The 19,836-nt window shown below is 46.5% G+C and overlaps 1 protein-coding gene across 2 annotated transcripts in view; it reads right to left on the bottom strand.

The window, feature by feature from the left end:
- The window catches only part of UBA2 (ubiquitin like modifier activating enzyme 2), a 52,749-nt gene extending 42,124 nt beyond the window's left edge, over positions 1-10,625 (bottom strand). For both annotated transcript variants that reach the window (XM_085856706.1, XM_085856707.1), the window contains exons 1-7: positions 10,431-10,625; positions 9,867-9,950; positions 9,696-9,766; positions 6,119-6,183; positions 5,801-5,901; positions 4,620-4,741; positions 491-558 (exon numbers count right to left, since the gene is read on the bottom strand). In XM_085856706.1, the coding sequence (XP_085712832.1) occupies positions 491-558; positions 4,620-4,741; positions 5,801-5,901; positions 6,119-6,183; positions 9,696-9,766; positions 9,867-9,950; positions 10,431-10,556 (637 nt within the window). In that variant the 5' untranslated portion in view covers positions 10,557-10,625. The remainder of the gene's footprint in view (positions 1-490; positions 559-4,619; positions 4,742-5,800; positions 5,902-6,118; positions 6,184-9,695; positions 9,767-9,866; positions 9,951-10,430) is intronic.
- Positions 10,626-19,836: the final 9,211 nt, after the last annotated feature.

Raw genomic sequence — 19,836 nt, 5'->3', positions numbered from 1 at the left:
AAAGAAGTTTTTTTGTAAGTTTACCGCCGTTGCTGCAGCATCTTTTACACCATTTTATTTAACACACAAACATGTTGTACGAGTTCTTCGCACCAGTTTGTGTTCTTTATGACGCCCTTAAAAACAGTACGTTTCCTGCTTGGAATGATTTTCAATTTTGTTTAAGTGCCAGGTTGGCAGACAAGAGTAAATTAAATTCTCACTCTTTGCGCACGTGCGATCGGGATGAGATCGGAGACAAAGTACTGCCAAACAGAAACTTTATCTTTCGATTCGTGTTCAAAATACAACGTTCAATTGAAGTCAAGTTGTTCTTCAATCATAAACTGACATTTGTGGACAGGACAGAAGTGAACCAATTGTTTAATTCTGCTTTTTGCTTCACGTGCGCGGTGTAGTAAAGACAAAATAAATTGTAAAATAACAAGAGGACCTTTGATGAAAGAAGGCAAATGGAGGAAACACGTAAATAACAAAGTGAAAGACTAACATTTAGCTTCTGGATCGGCAGTGTCAGGTGACACTTCTTGATCTGCATCCTCTTCTCCAAACAGCTGGCTGCGGGATGTGAATCAGAAGCAGTTGAGTAACAGATGTGAATACTGTATGTAAGAATAAGGCAGCCAATACAAGGTAACAAACTATCTCTAATGTACCACATCAGGCTTCCAAACCTCACCACCAGCACAGCACATTGCATAAATGTCTAACGGTATATCGACGATCTGATATGTTGGAAAACATAGGGGCAGTACCTCTGGGTGCTCACCTGGTAGTGGCTGGATAAGATAACCAGGGAACCACTAGTAGGCATGGATGACCCACAAGATATATCATGGAGAAGAAAGTAAATACCTCTGGATGTTTTTTTAATGCCATGAACAAGCCTTGGTACATCACGGGTGATAAAAATTGTGGTCAAGTTTCATCGAAATTGTGTGTGTGGCTTCAGAAAAGAAAGCAAATACATATTTTGGGGGGCCCCACGTAGAATCCCTTGGACCCCAATTTTTTAACGTCGTGAATGAATTTCAGTACATCACGGGTGATGAAGGCGGTGCTCAAGTTTCATCGGAATTGCATGTGTACTTTGAGTAGAAGTTAAAAGTACTTGTGGAGGGACGGACGGATTTCGCGCCATGCCATAAGCTCGCCGTAAATAAGTTCCAGGTGAGCTAAAAAACCTGGATCCATTTACACAACAAAGCCGTCTGGTTTGGTGCTCGATTTGAGTCCATAGAAACCACCCACCATTGCAAATGTCCTTGAGAGAACACTTACAACGCACAACGAATCAACCCCTCACAGATAAAACGGTGGCAAAACGGAAATGTTGTTTTTAACAGGGGGAGAGGAGGAGTGCGGTTTCTTGGGCAGCGCCGTGTTTGACAAATTTCTGGGTGGACCACAAATAGAGGATTTCACTCACACCCACAGGAAACAGAGTGGACACCACTGACACTGAGTCAGGTGAAGCTTCCTCGTTATTCCCCTCAAATCACCATTATGTGATTCGCTCTTCTGGTTTCTTTTCAAAAGAACACTCGTCGTGCTTCCCGGACCGGTTGCTTCACTGGCAAGTGTGATCAAAGGAGAGCGTGTTGTACTTCAAACATGCTGCATATCTATCTGCGATTCTCAATGAGGACATAAAATGAAGTGAAACACGATAAAAGGATCTTTTATGACATGTAGTTGTTCTTGTTGCTGTGGTGGCTGTGGTTATTGTTGTTGGTGTGCTCCTTCCATATACACTACCGGTCAAAAGTTTTAGAATACCACCATTTTTCAGTTTTTACTGAAATTTAAGCAGTTCAAGTTCAGTGAATAACCTGAAATGGTACAAAGCTAAGTGGTAAACTGCCAGAGGTTAAAAAAAGTGAAAGTTTCCAAAAACTGAAAAATAATGTAAACGTCAGAGTTGTTAAAAAGGCCCTTTTCAGATAACAAGTAATGGGTTGGCAACTGCAGTTGTTCTGCAGCAATAGAAGTAAATTAAGCCTTGAAAGTTGATGCAAACAATTCCGACAGGTGTCCCAACTTTTGTTGATTACTTACAAACCCTCTGTCTGTATAAAAGCAGTGTTGGAACAGACTGTGTTGATACACACTCTGAAGCATTATTTGGACAATATTGCACTGCAGGAAGTAGTATATTTCTATCATAATGGCGAGAAAAAGACAATTCACAAAGGAAGACAGACAGACCATTATAACCCTTAAAAGTGTCGGTCTTTCCTTCAGAGAAATTGCAAAGTAAGCCAAGGTGTCAGTGAGTACAGTTTCCTCCACCATCAAAAGGCACTTGGAAACTGGAGGAAACTCTGACAGGAAGAGGTCTGGCAGACCCAAAGCCACAACACAATCAGAAGACAAGTTTTTGAAAGTCAACAGCTTGTGTGATCGGCGGCTCACAGGACAGCAGCTTCAAGCACAGCTGAACATTGGTCGAAGTAAGGAAGTCTCAGTTTCAACTGTGAAGAGAAGACTTCGAGCTGCAGGTTTGACAAGTCGAGTGGCAGTAAGAAAGCCATTACTAAAATGGCAAAATAAGAAAAAGAGGCTTTCCTAGGCCAAGAAGCACCACCAGTGGACCACTGCAAACTGGAACGTCTTATGGACCGATGAATCCAAATTTAAAATCTTCGGTTCATCACGCAGGGTTTTTGTACGCCGTCATGTGGGCAAAAGGATGGTTCCTCAGTGTGTGACACCAACTGTCAAACATGCAGGAGGAAGTGTGTTGATCTGGGGCTCTTTTGCTGGATCCAGAGTCAGCGACTTGCAAAGATTGACTGGCACCCTGAACCAAAAGGGCTACCACAGCATTATGCAGCACCATGCAATACCCTCTGGTCTACGCCTAGTTGATCAGTGATTCATCCTACAGCAAGATAACGACCCAAAACATATCTTCAGGCTATGTCAGATCTACCTTAGAAGAAAAGAACAAGATGGTAGGCTTCAAATCATGGAATGGCCAAGCAGTCTGCAGACGTAAACCCCATCGAGCTGGTTTGAGATGAACTGGAAGAAGGGTGAAAGCAAAGCAACCTACAAGTGCAACACATATGTGGGAACTTCCGCAACAGTATTGTGAAGAACTTTCCGAACAATATTTAATTTCCATTGTAGAAAGAATGCCACGAGTATGTTCGGCTGTTATATTTACAAAAGGTGGCTACTTTGATGAGTCAAAAATATGGATAAAATTTTGATCAACAAAACGATTCCATGATTTATTTTTTATCTGCAATTGTTTATTTGTTCTATGTTTTAATTTCAGAGTACATTGAAACATTACACTGCTTAAATTTCAGTAAAAACTGGAAAAATGGGGGTGTTCTAAAACTTTCGACCGGTAGTGTACTATTACATATTTTTTTAAATTCTTCGGGAATTACTGTATGCAATGTTTTGTGTGTCCTTCCATGTCCATCACGCTTTATTTGAAAAAGTTCCTACCGTCGTGGCGTTGGAACCGCGACGCTAAAGGTATAGGCCCTGCTTGTTCTTCCTCAATCCCAGAAAAACAAGCTTTTAAAACAGGCACTTTTATGATTATACAGACACAAATGTTTATTCCAGGTAAATAGATTATTAACTTTCCAATGGTACCATCTTCATTATGATAGAACAGCAGGAGCCTTTGCAATAAAGCGTGACACACGCATGCACCAGGATGAGATAGACAAACTGCTGGCGGTTTGGGATGACAATAATGTTCAGGCTGCAAGAAATGCTAGGCGGCGCCGGTCATTTCAAAACTATTCTGAAAGTGTGGCTCTCAAAAGGAAAAAAAAAAAACACAAAGTATTAAAAATGTTTTGACTCTATAGGAAATCAGCACACTGAACACAACTTATCCATTCGGTCTCTCCACTTAAAGTCGGCGTAATAATGCACTACCCCGACACCTCACACAGCTGGCATGATGTGGGGAGGATGATGTGGGAGGATGATGTGGGAGGGGCCTCTTAGCTCAAACTAGGTGATAGGTGTGAACAGGTTGCAAGAGTTTCGTATGTAGCCTGTGGCTGCTGGTTGCATCATTTTCTGGAACGCTGACGCAGTGGTGCTCATTTTGGCCACCTCGGAAGGATGACAGGCCGAGTCAACCCACCTGGTGTTATTTCAATGGCACGGCAGGGGCTCAAACTCAAGACCCGAAGATCTTAAACCAGCCACCTTAACCATGAAGGCAACACCAGGCTTGTGAGCATCTCAATAGATATGGAAGAAAGCTTGGTAAAGCATTTTGATAAATAATGTGAAAAGGTATAGATTAAACAAGATGGGTGAAACATGGTTGCCTCGGCAGCAACTTCGTACAACAGTACAACTTGCATGATATTGTTCACCGTTCTATTTAATGAAAAAGAATACAAATGCATTCTTGAAATCACCACCATACCATTTGCCAATCTGGAATAAACAAATTACAATGAGGTGGTGGTACTACATGTCACAGCATCACAACTCAGCTTCCCAGAAGCAATAAAATGGACATTCTACTTCTTCTACGGGAACCCCAGAGCTTGGGCACAAATGTGATCGTTCAAGTGTCCAAAACAAGCGATCAACTATCACACCTTGTCAACCACACCAAGCAGTCTTACTTGAAGAGGAACTTGGCCCAAACGATGCAATGTATGGGCTCCGATGGAGTATTCCGGATCGTACAGCCTGGATACGTCTTTTGAGGCTGTTTGGGCTCGCACTCGTAACACTCCGTGACACCCTACGGGTCACAAATGGGAACAGTGACAGATTTTACCTTGTTCCCCGTGGAAAATAACCAATTTTCTCTCCCTCTGGATAAAATGAGAAGGTACAGATTGACACGAATGTGTCAATGGACATGCCTCCACCCTCGTAACATGTCAACCCAACTAAAGGTCCCTTTATAATGAGCACGAGAGATAGAGAAAGAGATATATGGAGAGAAGTACAAGAGACAACATCAGATGCTTCTAACTCGAGTTATGGTGTGCAAAATGTTTTTCAAAGGGCACACGACCGATTAAATCAATCTAATATTGAATCAGTTCATCTTTGTATTGCAGTCCATAATTGTCAAGTACGATTGGAATCCGAGTTGGTCACAAGTTATTGCAGTAATACAGATTTTCAAACAAAGGGAACTTGACCTTCGGCCTTTGACCTTTTGAACCCAACATTTTATAAGTTCATCTTTGTATTACAGTCCAAAGTTCTGCAAAGTTTCGTCAAAATCCATTCAGCAGTTCACAAGTTATCACGTAACAAAAATCTGCTACTTTCAGGTAAAGGTCACATGGACGTTTGACCCTTTGAACCCAAAATCGAATCTGTTCATGTTTGTATTATAATACACCTTTTTACAAAGTCTGGTTTAAAAAAAAATTAAAAAAACCTTCAGTGGTTCACAAGTTATTGCAGGAACTAAAATTGATCACATATGGACGGAAGGACAACCCCCCCCCCCCCCCCCAAAAACACTATATTCCTTTGAAGGAATAAAAATTAAAAATAAGTTTATTTCTAATGACAACATTCACTCCCTGAATGTCACATTAATACTTTAGCCTCAGCATGCAGAATTTACTTGACCTATGCAAAATCTGAAACACTCGTAATGTCAATGGAACTCCACTCGGGGCCCATCGGGGAAACGCATTTCAATCGAAGCAGAAGATTACCAAGTGGAAGGAGGTCATCATCATTATGACCGTACACGTCAAAAAAACAAAAATTGCACAAAGTACCCTTCGACATATTTCTTGAACCCTCAAAAGCAAAAACATCTTTTACCCCTCACCTTTTTAATGACGGTCACTTGGCCCAGGTAACCAGCACTGCCACTTTCGACAAGGGGGATGTCTGCAGCTAAGCACATGCGGTTGACGTGATTCCTCGCAGCTGCACGCCAACGGCAGAGCACAAACCAATTACACGAAAGTGAATTCTGAAAACTGGTTACGAGGAGACGTTAAAATCATCTTTCAGTGTTCGTCACTCAAAATGAAAGGATGCAAAAACGTAGTGAAGCAGTGAGCTGGATGGCGGAAAAGGCAGAACACAAGTACAGAAAATCATCCACCAACAGAATCAGACTCGTAAACGTCACTCAACGTACCTCTGTTGTCCAATGCGTTCATGACGAGGGTAAACTTCTTGAAGAACTCCACGTTATAATCAAGACTGAAGAAGAAGATAACGTTTACAATCAAAATTGGCTTCCATTGGGTGTAAAAGCACCTCCACCAATACATCACAAGGGAATACATATTAGCTCTACGAGACGTATCATTTCGAGAAAAACATCAACCGATGTAAAGCAATATACAGTGATTGATGAAGCACAAGTTACGGCCTATGGGTGGTAGAGCAAATTGCACCGGGTACTACTACACTGATTTGAAAACAAACGGGGTGAGGCAAAGCAAATTTGGAAACCTATCGATAACCTATTCATGTGCAAGACTTGCTTCCTGAAAAATAAATATAAAAATAAATAATATATCATTCTTTCAATCAATAGTAGGTAATAGGAGAGCGGGGATCATCCATTACTGCAAGAAAAACAAATGACAAGGCAGAGACAAGCAAGAATGAGATGATGTAACAGGAAACAGCAGTCCCAAGCAGTTCATTCACGATGCACGGGCTTCCTCACAAATCGGCCTTTCATCCTCACCAACGCGCGACTCAAGCATTTATAGTCTCTTTTCATTGACTTTCTGGTGGCATAGCGGGAAGACAATTGAAGAGAAGCATCAAAACGTCACCATGCCATCATCATAGATTGTCTGCCCAATCCGAGTTTGTATTTGGTATAATCGGTATTGGTGGGACGTAGGTGAGCGGTGGCGGAGACTCTTCCGCTCACGCATCGCCGCTTTAACCCCCCTGCCTCGATTATGTGGACATAGCAAGAGCAGTGTTTTCCATCCATAGGGCTCACTTGGGCGGCCGCCTAAGTCAATTTCTGGCCGCCCAACTGCTTAAACACCCATTTCTGGCCGCCCAAATGACTTAACATTGTCCACATGTATATACTGTTACGGTTGTGGAAATTCACAGATCACCATTCAGGTTCCCCGAAGATCAGTTATGTCGATAAGTGTGTGTTCCAGGTTAGATTTCCCCACCAATGTATAACGGGATTTTATTCGTGTGCCGGGCTGTGCATCTTCAGTTAGCCGTTATTCTGTCTCTATCTTTTATTTTAACAACAACGACGACAATAACAAGCCGCGTTCGCTCGCCGGAAGAATGCGCGTGAGAGAGAGAGCCGGTTGAGAGTTGGAGGAAGTGGAGTATCGTCGTGGGGTTGGTGGGTTGAGATCGCTAGAGCAATAGCTCGTGGGAGAAGCCTTGGAGCACAGCCAGACGGCAGTGGAGAGTCGGGCGCGTCGCAAGGCCCTTGACCCACCAAGCCGCCATTCGAAGCCGCTGCAGCGTTGGCAACGAGCCAGCGAGACGGAGACACCAAGGGTCGCCAACCCGAACCAGGAACCAGCGAGTCACCATGAGGGTGGCCAGGTAGCCCGCTCGGTCTCTCGGAGCCCCTTCGGTCATCCTGGCTCTGAACAATAATAAAGGCTTACGAGCCTGTTCTTTCTTTCTTGGGTTTTTGTATGAAAGTCTGTGGCACCTTGTCTCTAAGTAGAATTGTGAGTAAGTACGTGCTTGTACATAATAAGTAGACATTGGCTGTAGGCTTTTTGATCATGTCCTGCCCCCATTCCCCCATTGACTGCTTACGTGCCTGTACGAATAAATGTCCCCATTTTTGAATGTCACCTGCTCGTTGCGTCCCTTCCTTCATTGACTGCTATAATTGCGTTCGGGATATTAGGTGGCTGATTATAAGCCGATAAAACGTACATTTGGTCCGACGGGACTTGGCGATGTAAAACCGCTCGGCAATCGCATACGGAACGAGCTGCTTAAGCGGTTCGTTTTCGTGCAGGTCCCGTCGAGGTATAAACTCCCGGCATTTCTGTCCGCGTGAATAATTAGGTACATCGACAATTCAGTGATTGACCCTGTAGCGCGTGGACAGAAGAGTTGGCTGGTTTATGGTGTGTTAAAAACACCCGTAGCTGGGTTTCGGCGTTGATCCGGAAGCTGCGACTAGATTGCCACGTTCGGTGGGCGCACGCGGCCGCAATTGGGCTCAAGGCGGTCGTCCGCATGCTGAACGGGCAAAAATCTTCAACAATACAACCTTCTATCATCACAAACCTTGATTTCCAGTGATGATGGGTGTGGTGGAAGTGGTGGGTGGTGGAGGTTGATGGTGGGGGTCATGGAGTGGGAGAGGTGGTGGTGATGGGTGTGGGGGAAGTGATGGGTGGTGGCGGTGGTGGTGTTGCTTGGCGGCCCGCAAAATTATACATGTTGGCAGTTTTACCCAAGTCATTTTAAAACCCAGGGAAAACCCTGTAAGAGTAAAGCATGCTGGCAAGACAGTCAGGTCCTTGGTACTTCCAGTCTTGCTCTATGGGTGCGAGACTTGGACTCTGACCAAGGATCTGAGACGGAGACTTAATTCCTTTGGTACCAGGTCTCTTCGGAGAATCCTTGGCTATCGCTGGTCAGATTTTGTGTCCAACGAGCGGTTGCTGAGAGAGACTCGGATGAGATTTGTTACCTGCATAGTCCGTGAGCATCAGTTGCGGCTGTATGGACATGTGGCTCGTTTTTCTGACGCTGATCCTGCTCACCAGATTCTCTCAGCGAGGGAGTCTCATGAGTGGAGGAGGCCAGTGGGCCGACCACGTGCCTCATGGTTGCAACAGGTTGACCATCATCTCAAGGAGATGGGGATGGGCCTGGCATCTGCCTGGGGGATGGCCAGACGGAGGCCCCTGGAGTACCGGCGGAAAGTGGACGCAGCGACGCGCTGTTCTGGCACATGCTCCCATACCTGACCTGACCTGAAGACAGTCGATTAATTTGTGAGCGAGCGGGCGAGGTTCATGGGTACGTACCAGGTTTTGATGGCCAGTGAGCTCGTAATTTGGGGGAAACGACAGTACAAGCGTGACATGATGGGATTGTGCCCATGTAATGCATCGCTCATATTTTATATCAACCCGCTCTTCGCATCGTAGGTCAATCGTTTCACTAGTTGACCACCCGCTCGACCTTTCAGCATGGCACGACTAGAGAACCCATCTCATTGAATGGAAGGAAGGAATGCGTGATAACAGAAAATAATTAGCATCAGGCGAGGGAACATCGCTCACGTCATGGTTTGGAATGGAACGAGGGGGTGGGAAGAGGGTGTTGGTTTAGTATAGTGTCGACCTGGTGTTGGCTTAGTGGTTCGGATAACTAGCTTGGGATCTTAGGGTCCTGAGTTTGAGCCCCGTATGCCTCCGAATTAACACCAGGTGGGGTTGACTCAGCCAGTCATCCTTCCGAGGTTGGTGAAATGAGCACCAGCGTACTGGCATAATGGTTGTGGCGGCGCTGTTCCATGCCTGGTAAGCCTGGCAACTGCAGTGTGGAAACCTTCATCCTGATGAAGCAGCACATATGGATGGAAGGAAAGAGGGTGGGGGCGAGAGTGCTGCCAACTCCCCTTCATACACATTAGCAACTAAGGGAAGGACATCTTATTTTAAAAAGAAAAAACAAACAATCTTCCCAAGACGAATAGGCTGTCAAATCGATATCAGAATGTGAAAAGCAACGCTCACTTCGTGATGCTGTCATGGTGGGCAGTGATGTTAGCTTCCGGACAGAACAGAAGAACACTCTCCCTGGCAACCTGACGATAAAAAAGGGTCATGTGACCTTTTTTGAAACCCTCTATAGTAAGCAGCTTACTTCGAGCAGGCGATTTGCAAACACAACACACAAACACTTACCTCTGCCTTCGACTTCCCAACGTGGTTCTTCCGGAAGAGGAACTGTCGGTTGAGGTTGCTGACGTCGATGGTGTCCAAATCGATCTGCGAGCAGGAACATCAGTCCAGAGTCGTGTTAGTGCTTAATCACATCTCGACGGTCGGACGACAAAACGAGGACGTCGCGCACGTGGGAGGCACATCACAACGATACCCACAATTCCGTGCGCGAAACGCGCGCCCACGTGCGACGCTTTTGGGAGATTGGTGCTCAAAATCAATGAATGACGGGTGCAAAAAGTTGTACAAAAACCACGAAAACGTGATAGAAATTGCTTTGTAACGGAAGTTATTCACCATCTAACGCGCGTCGTTGCTTTCACCCCGAGAGATGATTTCTTCACTTAACAATCAACATCAAATATTTCGACGTCTCGGGTGAAACTGCGTCCTTTTACCGCGTGAGGAAGCTCATGTCGACGTACCTATCCATGCATTCATTAACAGTAGTGTACATAACAGTGTTGGGACAATGGAATCAGGAGAGAGCAGCAAAGCGTCACACGCTGGTTCACACCCACACACCACATCAATGTGCCTGAATCCGGCCACAACAAGGTTTTTGAGAAGTTCACAGCCGATTCCGCCAGCTCCCACCACCAGCAACCGGCTGCGTGACACGGCAAGGGCAAGGCCGCAATCAAGCGCCATTACCAGCACGAACCGGAAATGGCCGCCCTTCTTTCCTCCTCCATACGTGCGATGTTCCACTTTACCACATTTTTTTCCTTTCTTCCGTTAAAGCCTAAAGTCAAATTTTTAAATAAGGTGGAAGCGTTTAATCAGCTCGATGTTCGTTTATAATCGCGCGTCGTTTCTTTGAAAGGGGAGATGAGTGTGACTTGGAGAACATCAGCCGAGCAAACTTTCATTGTGATACACCGTAAATATCGCTCTACGTTTACTTACTGACTTACTGATGTTACTGCGTGGAGGGACGTGAAGCGAGTTGATGCTGACGTGAAGCGAGTCTATGCTGACGTCACTCTCGTTACTCCCCGGTATCCTCGTTGATGAGAGCTCTATTTCAATGGACGCTTGGCCTGGCGTTTCTAGATTGCTCACTTGAATTGGTTAATGCAGGTTTTTTTTTTTTCGGCGAAGGAGAAATTTTTTCCCAGTATGTGATTGCCCCCTGTGACCTTCTCCGATGTTTTTGCTTTAACAAGTCCGGCAATAAAAAGGAATAAAATCCTTAAAACAACAACAACAACCGAACCGAACGTTCCAAGCAGGCACAAACCCTGCCTCCCGGAATGACAACTAGCAAACCACGCCCCCCTGGGGAGGATGATGGATGGGCGTGAGGAGGTTCAGGGTACGGGAGAGTTGTGAGAGGTATGCGATTGGAGGCGAAAAGGAACGAGCTCGCCAGCTTCCCCTCGACACGACGAAGAAGGCTGAACGATTCTCGTGTTCGTGCTGGGACGAATTCGTTCACACGCTGGCCATTGACAGTTCGGCTGAGTCATGAATCGTGTACATTTCTGAGGAGGGAAGAAGCACGTGCCCCCGTGGCCTTATCGCGGGGCCTCAGAAATCGTCTCGTCCGGTCGAGGAGGAAGGTTGGCGATCGTGGCGAACGGACCCGGTGCAAGAGAGGAACGGTCGGCATATTCGCTTGTGAAAAGAAGCTGCACGGCGGTTTCTGAGCCTTGGTGTTGAATATCACCGCCCGAATTTCCTCCTATACGTTTCCCGCCGAGAGAGCGGCTTGGCGCCATTTTGTGAGCTTCCCGCATGGGACGACACGGTTCGGTAGACGAGTTCTGAAAGACCATCTCTGGACAAAGTGAAGTGCCAGAATAAAGAGAGGGATTTTTTTGTTGTCGTTTTACCTTTCCCTTTGCCGGTTTTTGTAACTGTGCGTAGAGGCGCCTCGACTTTAGGCTGTAAATTACCTCACGTGTTTTTTTATGTTACGCTTTGATTTATTCCTTTTACGAATACTTGATTTATGTTCATTAAACCCCTATTTATTAACATTTCTTGCGTCTATCTTTTCGCTGTGGGATTGAGTATAAACCCTTGTCCTCCGTCCTGGTGAATCCGTCCAGGTCGGTTTTGACCGGCGTGGACACGACAGTATTTTATCTGATTTTAATCCTCACAGAGAAAGTATTGTTACGGTTGTGGAGGTAGATGTAAGGATTTAATAAGGAAGTTTAGCATTGTGTAGAGTCTCTTGGTCCGTGGATGAGTAGAAACATCTCGATGGAACTAAGTTAGGGAATGTGTGAGCTTAAGTGTTACGTGTCACCACACGAGGGGTGGTGCGGTGTTAATTAGCCTTGGGAGTAAAAAATAAGTTCCCAGTACATGATTGCCCTCTGATTTTCCCAATGTGTGATGTATTGCTATGTTGCGTCTGCGTATGCGTGGACAGGCCTGGTGTGCGATGGTCGGATTAAAAGCTTGTTGACAATGGTGGCGTTCTGGTATAATCCGTGTTTCTCTTTGCCTCTTGACGCGCGTTTCGGTTCTGGGAGAACTGAACACTATATTTTTATATTCCAAGCCAGGCAGTAATGCTGGGAAATGTGTCCCTGAAATGACATCAAACAGGAGAAGCCCCGCCTTCCCAGGTTTGAGGGTGAGCAGGCCACGCCCCGGGGGTGCAGGATATAGAGCGCAGAGGGGAGTGATCGAAGAGACAGGAGAGGCTGGTGCAACGCACGGGTGGATTGTGGAAGGCTTCTGTCTGGAAAGGATGGGAGTTCGACAGAGCAAACACACGAGATCGGCATGAGGAGGGCACGAGGCAGGTTGGACCTTTGGAAGAGGAAGGCTGGGACATTTGGAGCCTTCGTGTGTGAAAATTTCCTTGCGGATTGCCTGGCGTACGTCTTTTCCCGGGGCGTACCCCCCCCCACCCCCCGACTATTTTACTTGATTTTAGTTCTCACAGAGAAAGTATTTTACATGATTTAATCCCACAATTCTTCTTCTTCGCTTTCCTGAAATGCCCTTTGTTTCTTGAGTTCTCATTCATTTCAAAGAATTCCTGAATTTATTGGAATTAAGTTGGCCAATTCCTTGCATGATCGTAAACAAGCAAATACCACCCGTCACTTCACTGACAGGTCAAGTCAGGTCAGGTATGGGAGCATGCAAAAAGAGCAGCGCATCGCTGCATCCACTTGCCGCCGGTACTCCAGAGGCCTCCGTCTGGCCATCCCCCCCGGCAGATGCCTGGCCCATCCCCATCTCCTTGAGATGGTGATCAACCTGCTGCAACCACAATGCACGTGGACGGCCCATTTGCCACCTCCACTCGCGAGGTTCCCTCGCTTTGAGAATCTGGTGAGCAGAATCAGCGTCAGGAAAACGAGCCACATGTCCATACAGCTGCAGCTGACGCTCACGGACAATGCAGGTAACAAATCTCATTTGAGTCTCTCTCAGCAACCGCTCGTTGGACACAAAGTCCGACCAGCGATATCCAAGGATTCTCCGAAGAGACCTGGTACCAAAGGAATTAAATCTCCGTCTCAGATCCTTGGTCAGAGTCCAAGTTTCACATCCATATGGCAAGACTGGAAGCACCAAGGACCTGAAGACTCGGACTTTTGTCCGCCCGCGCAGGTACCGGCAGCGCCACACCCCATGATCCAGTGAATCCATGACTCACCAGGCCTGACCCAGACATCTGTTGACCTCTGGCTCACAGCCAGCAGAGACATGAATATCACTGGCAAGGTAATTGAATCTCTCCATGATATCCACATCCTCATCAAAAACAGGTACAGACAGGACAGCAGTATCCAAGATGTCATCAAAAGCCTGGATCTTAGTTTTGACCAAGGAAAACCCTTAATCCCAGCGGCTTGAACTCCTCACTCAGCACCTTGACGGCCCCCAAAAGGATAATCTGGAGTCTCTGCAAAGATGACTGCATCATTTGCGAAATCAAGGTCAGAGATCTTGACATTCCCAATTGATGCACCGCAGCTTGATCTCTCCGATATCCTCCCCAGAATCCAGTCCATACAAGTGCTGAAAAGTGTGGGGGCCAGTACACACCCCTGACAAACTCTAGTAACAACTGTAAATAAGTCAGAGATGGTACCACCACATCTCACATCACTCTTAATACCAGAGTAGAGTTCAGACAACAGATCGATCAGTTTGGTGGTACCCCACAAAGACGAAGAATCCTCCAGAGGGCATCCCCATTCACTGAATCGAACGCTTTACAGAGATCAACATCGGCTGCAAGCAGCCCCTGCTGAAACTCTCATCTGCATTCGGTGATGACCCAAAGACCAAGTCAATCGTTGACCTCTTTGGTGTAAAGCCTGACTGCTTTAGACGCTGGTGCTTCAGCAGATGGTGGGAAACCTTATCAATAATTATCCAAGCAAAGACCTTGCCCAGCACTGAGAGCAGCGTTACCCCTCGGTAGTTGCTGCAGTCTTGGCAATCATCCTTCCCTTTCCAGAGAGGGACAACAAGACCCCTCTTCCAGTCAGTTGGGATGATGCCTGTGTTCCAGGCAGAGCACAGAACTGAATGCAACGACACGAGTGCAGCATTTCCACCAGCCTTGAGAAGTTCAGCATGGACGCCACAGATCCCTGGAGCTTCACCCCATTTCAACCGGTTCACTGCAGCCTGTGTTTCCACAAACGAAAGTGGACCACAGTTTATTGGAGGGTCAGAAATAGGGATAGTAACACCCCTGACATCCAACTCGACAGCTGTTGGATCAGCCTGGTACAACCACTCAAAGTAACCGGCCCAGCGGGCGTTCACTTCGGACTCCTCTGTCAAGAGCCTACCACCCTCTGCTCTAACTGCAGTACATCGACGGATGTTGCTGCAACAAGCTGGTGGTCAGTATTAAGGAACTGAGCATGGCGGTAGACCCTGTAGTTCTCGATCATCCTCCAGCGACCATCAACAAGTTGGTGGTCAATCTCCTTTGCCACACTGTCAGTGTTGGAATACCAAGTCCAGCGATGAGCTTGTGGGTGCTGAAACCATGAACCAGCCACCCAAAGTCCCTGACTTCTTGCAAAGTATTGGAACTTAGTGCTATTCCCCTCGTCACTCGCCCCTCTCTTTCTCTCCCCCCCCCCTTTTCCTCCCTCCCCCTCCCCACTTAGTATTCTCGGCAGTGAAGCGATGGGAGGTATTTGCTATTCTAATATATAAAGCTCTTTCTAACCACTGACAGACATGAACGATCGGTGCCTTCCGGGTGATGGAGAAAGCTGAATTTTTGCTTGCTGATGGACATCGAAGCCACTCCACCGGAAATATTTTTTTTTACAAAATCATCAGACAACATCCATAAATGAAAATGTAAATAAATGAAAAAAAAAATTAAAGAGAACTGCAGGTCGTTGACCTGAGACAATAGGGAAGCACGGTAAGTTTGTGTGCCGACGGACATCAAAGCTGATGCACCAGAAAATAATCACAGAACCATCAGAAAGCATCCATAAATGGAAATATAAATAAATGAAAACTAGAACTGCCACTTTATAACTTCTGGCAGTGATGATCGGGTACCAAGATGTCCGGCTTTGATATAACCCTGATCCCGAGTAATACGAAGCCCTCCACGCGTCTCTCTCCTATGCGGGATTGATGAGTTATGGACTGAGATGACCAAGTTGACAGTTATGGACATCTCAAAGAGATTGGGATGGGCCAGGCATCTGCCTGGGTGGTTGCCAGACAGAGGCCCCTGGAGTACCGGCGGAAAGTGGACGCAGCGACGCGCTGCTCCGGCGCATGCTCCCACACCTGACCTCAACTGATTGTCCATGTGCAATTTTATCGTCTGTATCGAGAAAACTGAAGGTAAGAATATACAATATAGTGATTCGCCCCGTTGTAATGTGTGGTGCACAAACATGGACTTGAACATGAAGGGAAGAGGAGTTTCTCGAGAGGACAGAGATGAGAGTGTGCTTCGGTGGGTTGTCAGGGTATGACCAGGAGAGCGATGGAGGAGTGATGAGGAGTGAGGAGATACGCAGAGAGTCTAGACCATGTGGAGGTACTCGCTATTACCTTCAGAAAATGATTTTCGTTGTGCAGATCACCAATCCGGATGAAATTTGGCAGACTTAAAGAATTTTAGACGCCGAGTCCAAATCCACTTGTTTCCACGTCGAGGATGTGACACAATTGGTCATTTTTGGCAATTAAAGACAAACCGAACATTAAAGCACGATTGTGACACAGAAATGAAGAATCAAGGATAGACTGATATGTACGTCAAAGAAAACTCTTGTGAGGTCTTAAAATGATACAATATCTTTATACAGAGCCCCTATTAACTGTTATTAAAGATGTTTATAATTAAAGGTCGTAAACCCAAGCAGTTACATATTTTTACCGGCCGAAAACGTCTGGACCGAGCAGACAGCCCTTCGAGTTGACCAAAGTAACTTTTTGCTAAAAAGGTAGCCACACTGGCTATTAAAGGTAGTTACATTGACTATTAAAGACAGTTGCATTGGCTATTACGGATTAAATCAAAGACAAAGAGACTGCGCGACTCAGCCTGATGAAAAGTGGAACCGCCAAAAGAAGATTACTGTCTTAGAACTCCAGTATTTCTTGCTCTGAAGCGGTTGCTGAACTAGGCTCTTGACTGCTGCTATTACAAAACTCAAGTCCACTATTACATTGCTAACCAACCTGAATACTACTGTGTAGTCGATCACCACAGCAAAAGCAGTGTGACACCCGCATTCACAGTTCGTCGTCGGAATCATCGTCAGTTCTGCTTTCATCATCCATAAGTTCCATTTCTGCACGGGTCTGTTCATTGTTGGCGCAGTTTTGACACCCACAGCACTCTGTGCAGGACTCCGTTGCTCCGTTGCATTCCACCCATCCGTGAAATGTAGGAGAAGGGGCTTCTATAAACCTCTCAGTCGCGCGGTGGTGGATCGCAGACTGATAGTTCACTCTTTTGCAATGCAGCATCAGAGCGTCGCTTGTAGGCGGAAACTTCTGTTCTCCCAGCGACTGGCTGCGGAATAGCTTGTAGCGAGCCTCATCCACACTCTTCATGGTCGGCTGATTGTATATGGCGCAGACCAATTGTTCCAGGTCGTGAATCATATTCTGATCTAGCGTGAATTCTCGACCAATGCTCCCGAAACAGGTGATGAGATGGGGACCCTTCATCATCAAGTCGAATGGCCTTGTTTTGCCCTTACCGTGGAATGCACTGGTGGTATCACTTCCCGTGAAATTGTGCAAACCTATCAACGCATCGCAGACAGAACTTTCCAGGGCATTACTCAGTTTCCTAATGTCAACGACGATAATGTCCTTGGGACTTCCTGTGACCAGATGGAAATTTCGTGCTCGAATCGACTTCGAGTGAGCCAACGCCAACACAAACACATCGGTGTCGAAACTCTCTATGCGCACCGACTCTTCATTCTGTCCCGCGTGAGCGGCGTGTAGCAGGAGCATCGTGTCAGCTTCCTCATGGTCACATTCAAGTTCAAGTACTGACGACACAGTCATGACACCATTCGACGCCTCGATTTTCTCACATTTGCCGGCATGACTGACGTACAACAGCATGTCGCCCAGTTTTGATGGAGAGATGTTTCTCGTCCACCATTCGACGATGAACTCTATCAACGCCTCCTTTGTTGGCTCTGCTCAGGAGATAATTGGCCCACTGTTTTGGAAGGGTTTGATCACGTCCGTAGATGGTTCGCACCTGAAGATCGCCCGCCCTGCCCGCTCGTCTGGCATGATCCAGGCACTTGATGCTGATGCTTGGGTAAGTATCAAACGCCACGTCCAGTCTCGAAGATTGGTTATGTCGTGCTTTGGCCACAACGATGTTCAGCACCATCTCTTCCAGTTTGCCGAAAGTGTTATGCAGTGAACCATCCTTTATCGCCTGAATAACGGCCATTCCATCCACAATTGTTGCACCTTGGATAGGCCGAGCGTCCACACGGCAATCGGGTCACAGTTTCAGTATATGGTTGCGAAGTTTGGCTTTGTCCGTCTTAGCAATCGAACCATCACCGGATGCCAGCGGGAAAGATATGTTCGCCAGTGGGTACGCGACCAGATAGTGGAGTGTTACATTGCTTTACTCTCCAATCAACAGCAGTCGTGTGAAAAGACGACGTTCATTCGCAATTTCAACCTTCGGCGTCTGCTGGTGGGGAGTCGCCGACTTGCCTCGCGCCTTCGAGAAAGTTGCCAATTTGGCCTTCGAAATCGGACTGAAGAATGGGACCTCACCCGAGAGAAGCCGATCACGCATGAATTGCACGACAGCATTCTCTCCCTTGACATACGCGTTCAAGTCCGTGGAAGTGGCTGGCGGTGCGATGACACCTGAACCAATATTGACGAGTTCAAGGTGAGCGCCGGAGAAAGGGTTAATCATTTGAAGTACTGTGTCCATCACTTGTACCACCACTGCTTCGTTCTTCTTCGAGCTCGACACATCCAAATCCTTTCTCGTTCGGGGCTCGTCATGGATACCCGCCATGGACTCACATTTCCTTGCGATTTCCGCACGTGCTGGTTGGGACAGGATCCACTTCTTCACAGCTGTGCTTTTCTGAGTGTAACCAATGATGTCTCCACTGGTCTTGCTGTCCCTATTTAAAGTCTGCTCTATGATCTGATCACACGCAACACTACTAAATCCATAACGAGTATTCCGTTGGGCAGTCCATTTGCCGTCCATGAACGCTTGATAGGTGTCTGGGTGGGAGTGCTCTAGCCCGGCCATTTCCAGCCAGTAAACGGGTCAGTACCTTGCATAGTTTAGGTGATCGTACGCAAAGTACCAGGGCATTGACGCTCTCGTGATCGCAAGGTGTTTCGGCAAGTTCGAAGTACGAGTTGCCCGTATAAGCTCTAGTGCTAGCTCCACCATTTCCAAGTAGGGCCATGTAATGTCCACACTTTGGTGTTTGTTCAGGTCATCCCTCACCATGAGTGCTCCCGAGTATAGAACATGTAAATTGAGGTCTGAGTCACCCTGCTGTGGACCCTGGCTGGCTTCATCCTCTGTAGTTGACTCTGTTTCTGTTGTAGAGCTACTGTCTACAACAGCAGCCTAAGCAATGGAACCAATATCAATGTCCTTCATGTACACAACTTCGCTCTCAGACATTTTTGGTGGACGATAGAAAATCATGTCTGGGTACCGTTCCTGCAGTCTTTTCTTCAGTCTTCTTGCCTGGTAGTTGGCCTTATCCTGACCTTCGCATACTCTGAGTAGGTCATTGAACATCTCACACAACTTCTTCATATGTATAGATTGCTTTCCATCAATGAGTCTTATCTGGATTACTTTATCACAGAAAATGTCAAATGTTGAGTCATAGTTCACTTTCTGAGTTTGGAGTTTCCTTTCACTCTGTCTGTGCTATGTGTCATTCACATACTCGTAATAACATTTACGGTGATAACAAACTGCCAGCGCCACACAGTCTTTATCCTTTATAGTTGTCATTATTCTCACATCACGTTCATCTCTCCTCCGCTCAGCAGTTTCCCTCAGCTTTCCTCCATCCTGTGTTTCTGCCAGGGACAACTGATCACGTTGAGATTTTCCTTCGACACGGATGATTTTGTCTTTTTTCTGGCATATGATACAAATTCTTGGCAGTCCACCAGCTGATTTGCCAGCCACCCTTTCTACAGAGGTTCTGAGGGATTTTCTACGTATTTTGTGGTATGAGTGCCCCTCTTCTTCGAGTCCGCCCACCACCTAACTGGCTCAAGCAGAAACTGCAGTAGTGCTGGCTTCTGATTTCCTTTTCCTGGCTTCAGCGCGTTTTATATGATCCTTGTTACAAAACGACGCACAGCAGAACCGGTGACGGCCGGCATCCGCAGGAGGATCAGTCATTGGCAGCAGTTTCATCATTTGATCAACCAGCAAACGGCATTTGTTGATAGTTTCACTATCTGT

This window comes from Eptatretus burgeri, chromosome 15, assembly GCF_056783735.1.
Source record: "Eptatretus burgeri isolate ZD-2024b chromosome 15, Ebu_testis_v1, whole genome shotgun sequence".
NCBI classification, from domain to species: domain Eukaryota; kingdom Metazoa; phylum Chordata; class Myxini; order Myxiniformes; family Myxinidae; genus Eptatretus; species Eptatretus burgeri.
Note: the sequence above shows the minus strand (reverse complement) of the source record. Positions and strands in the feature narration are given on the sequence as shown.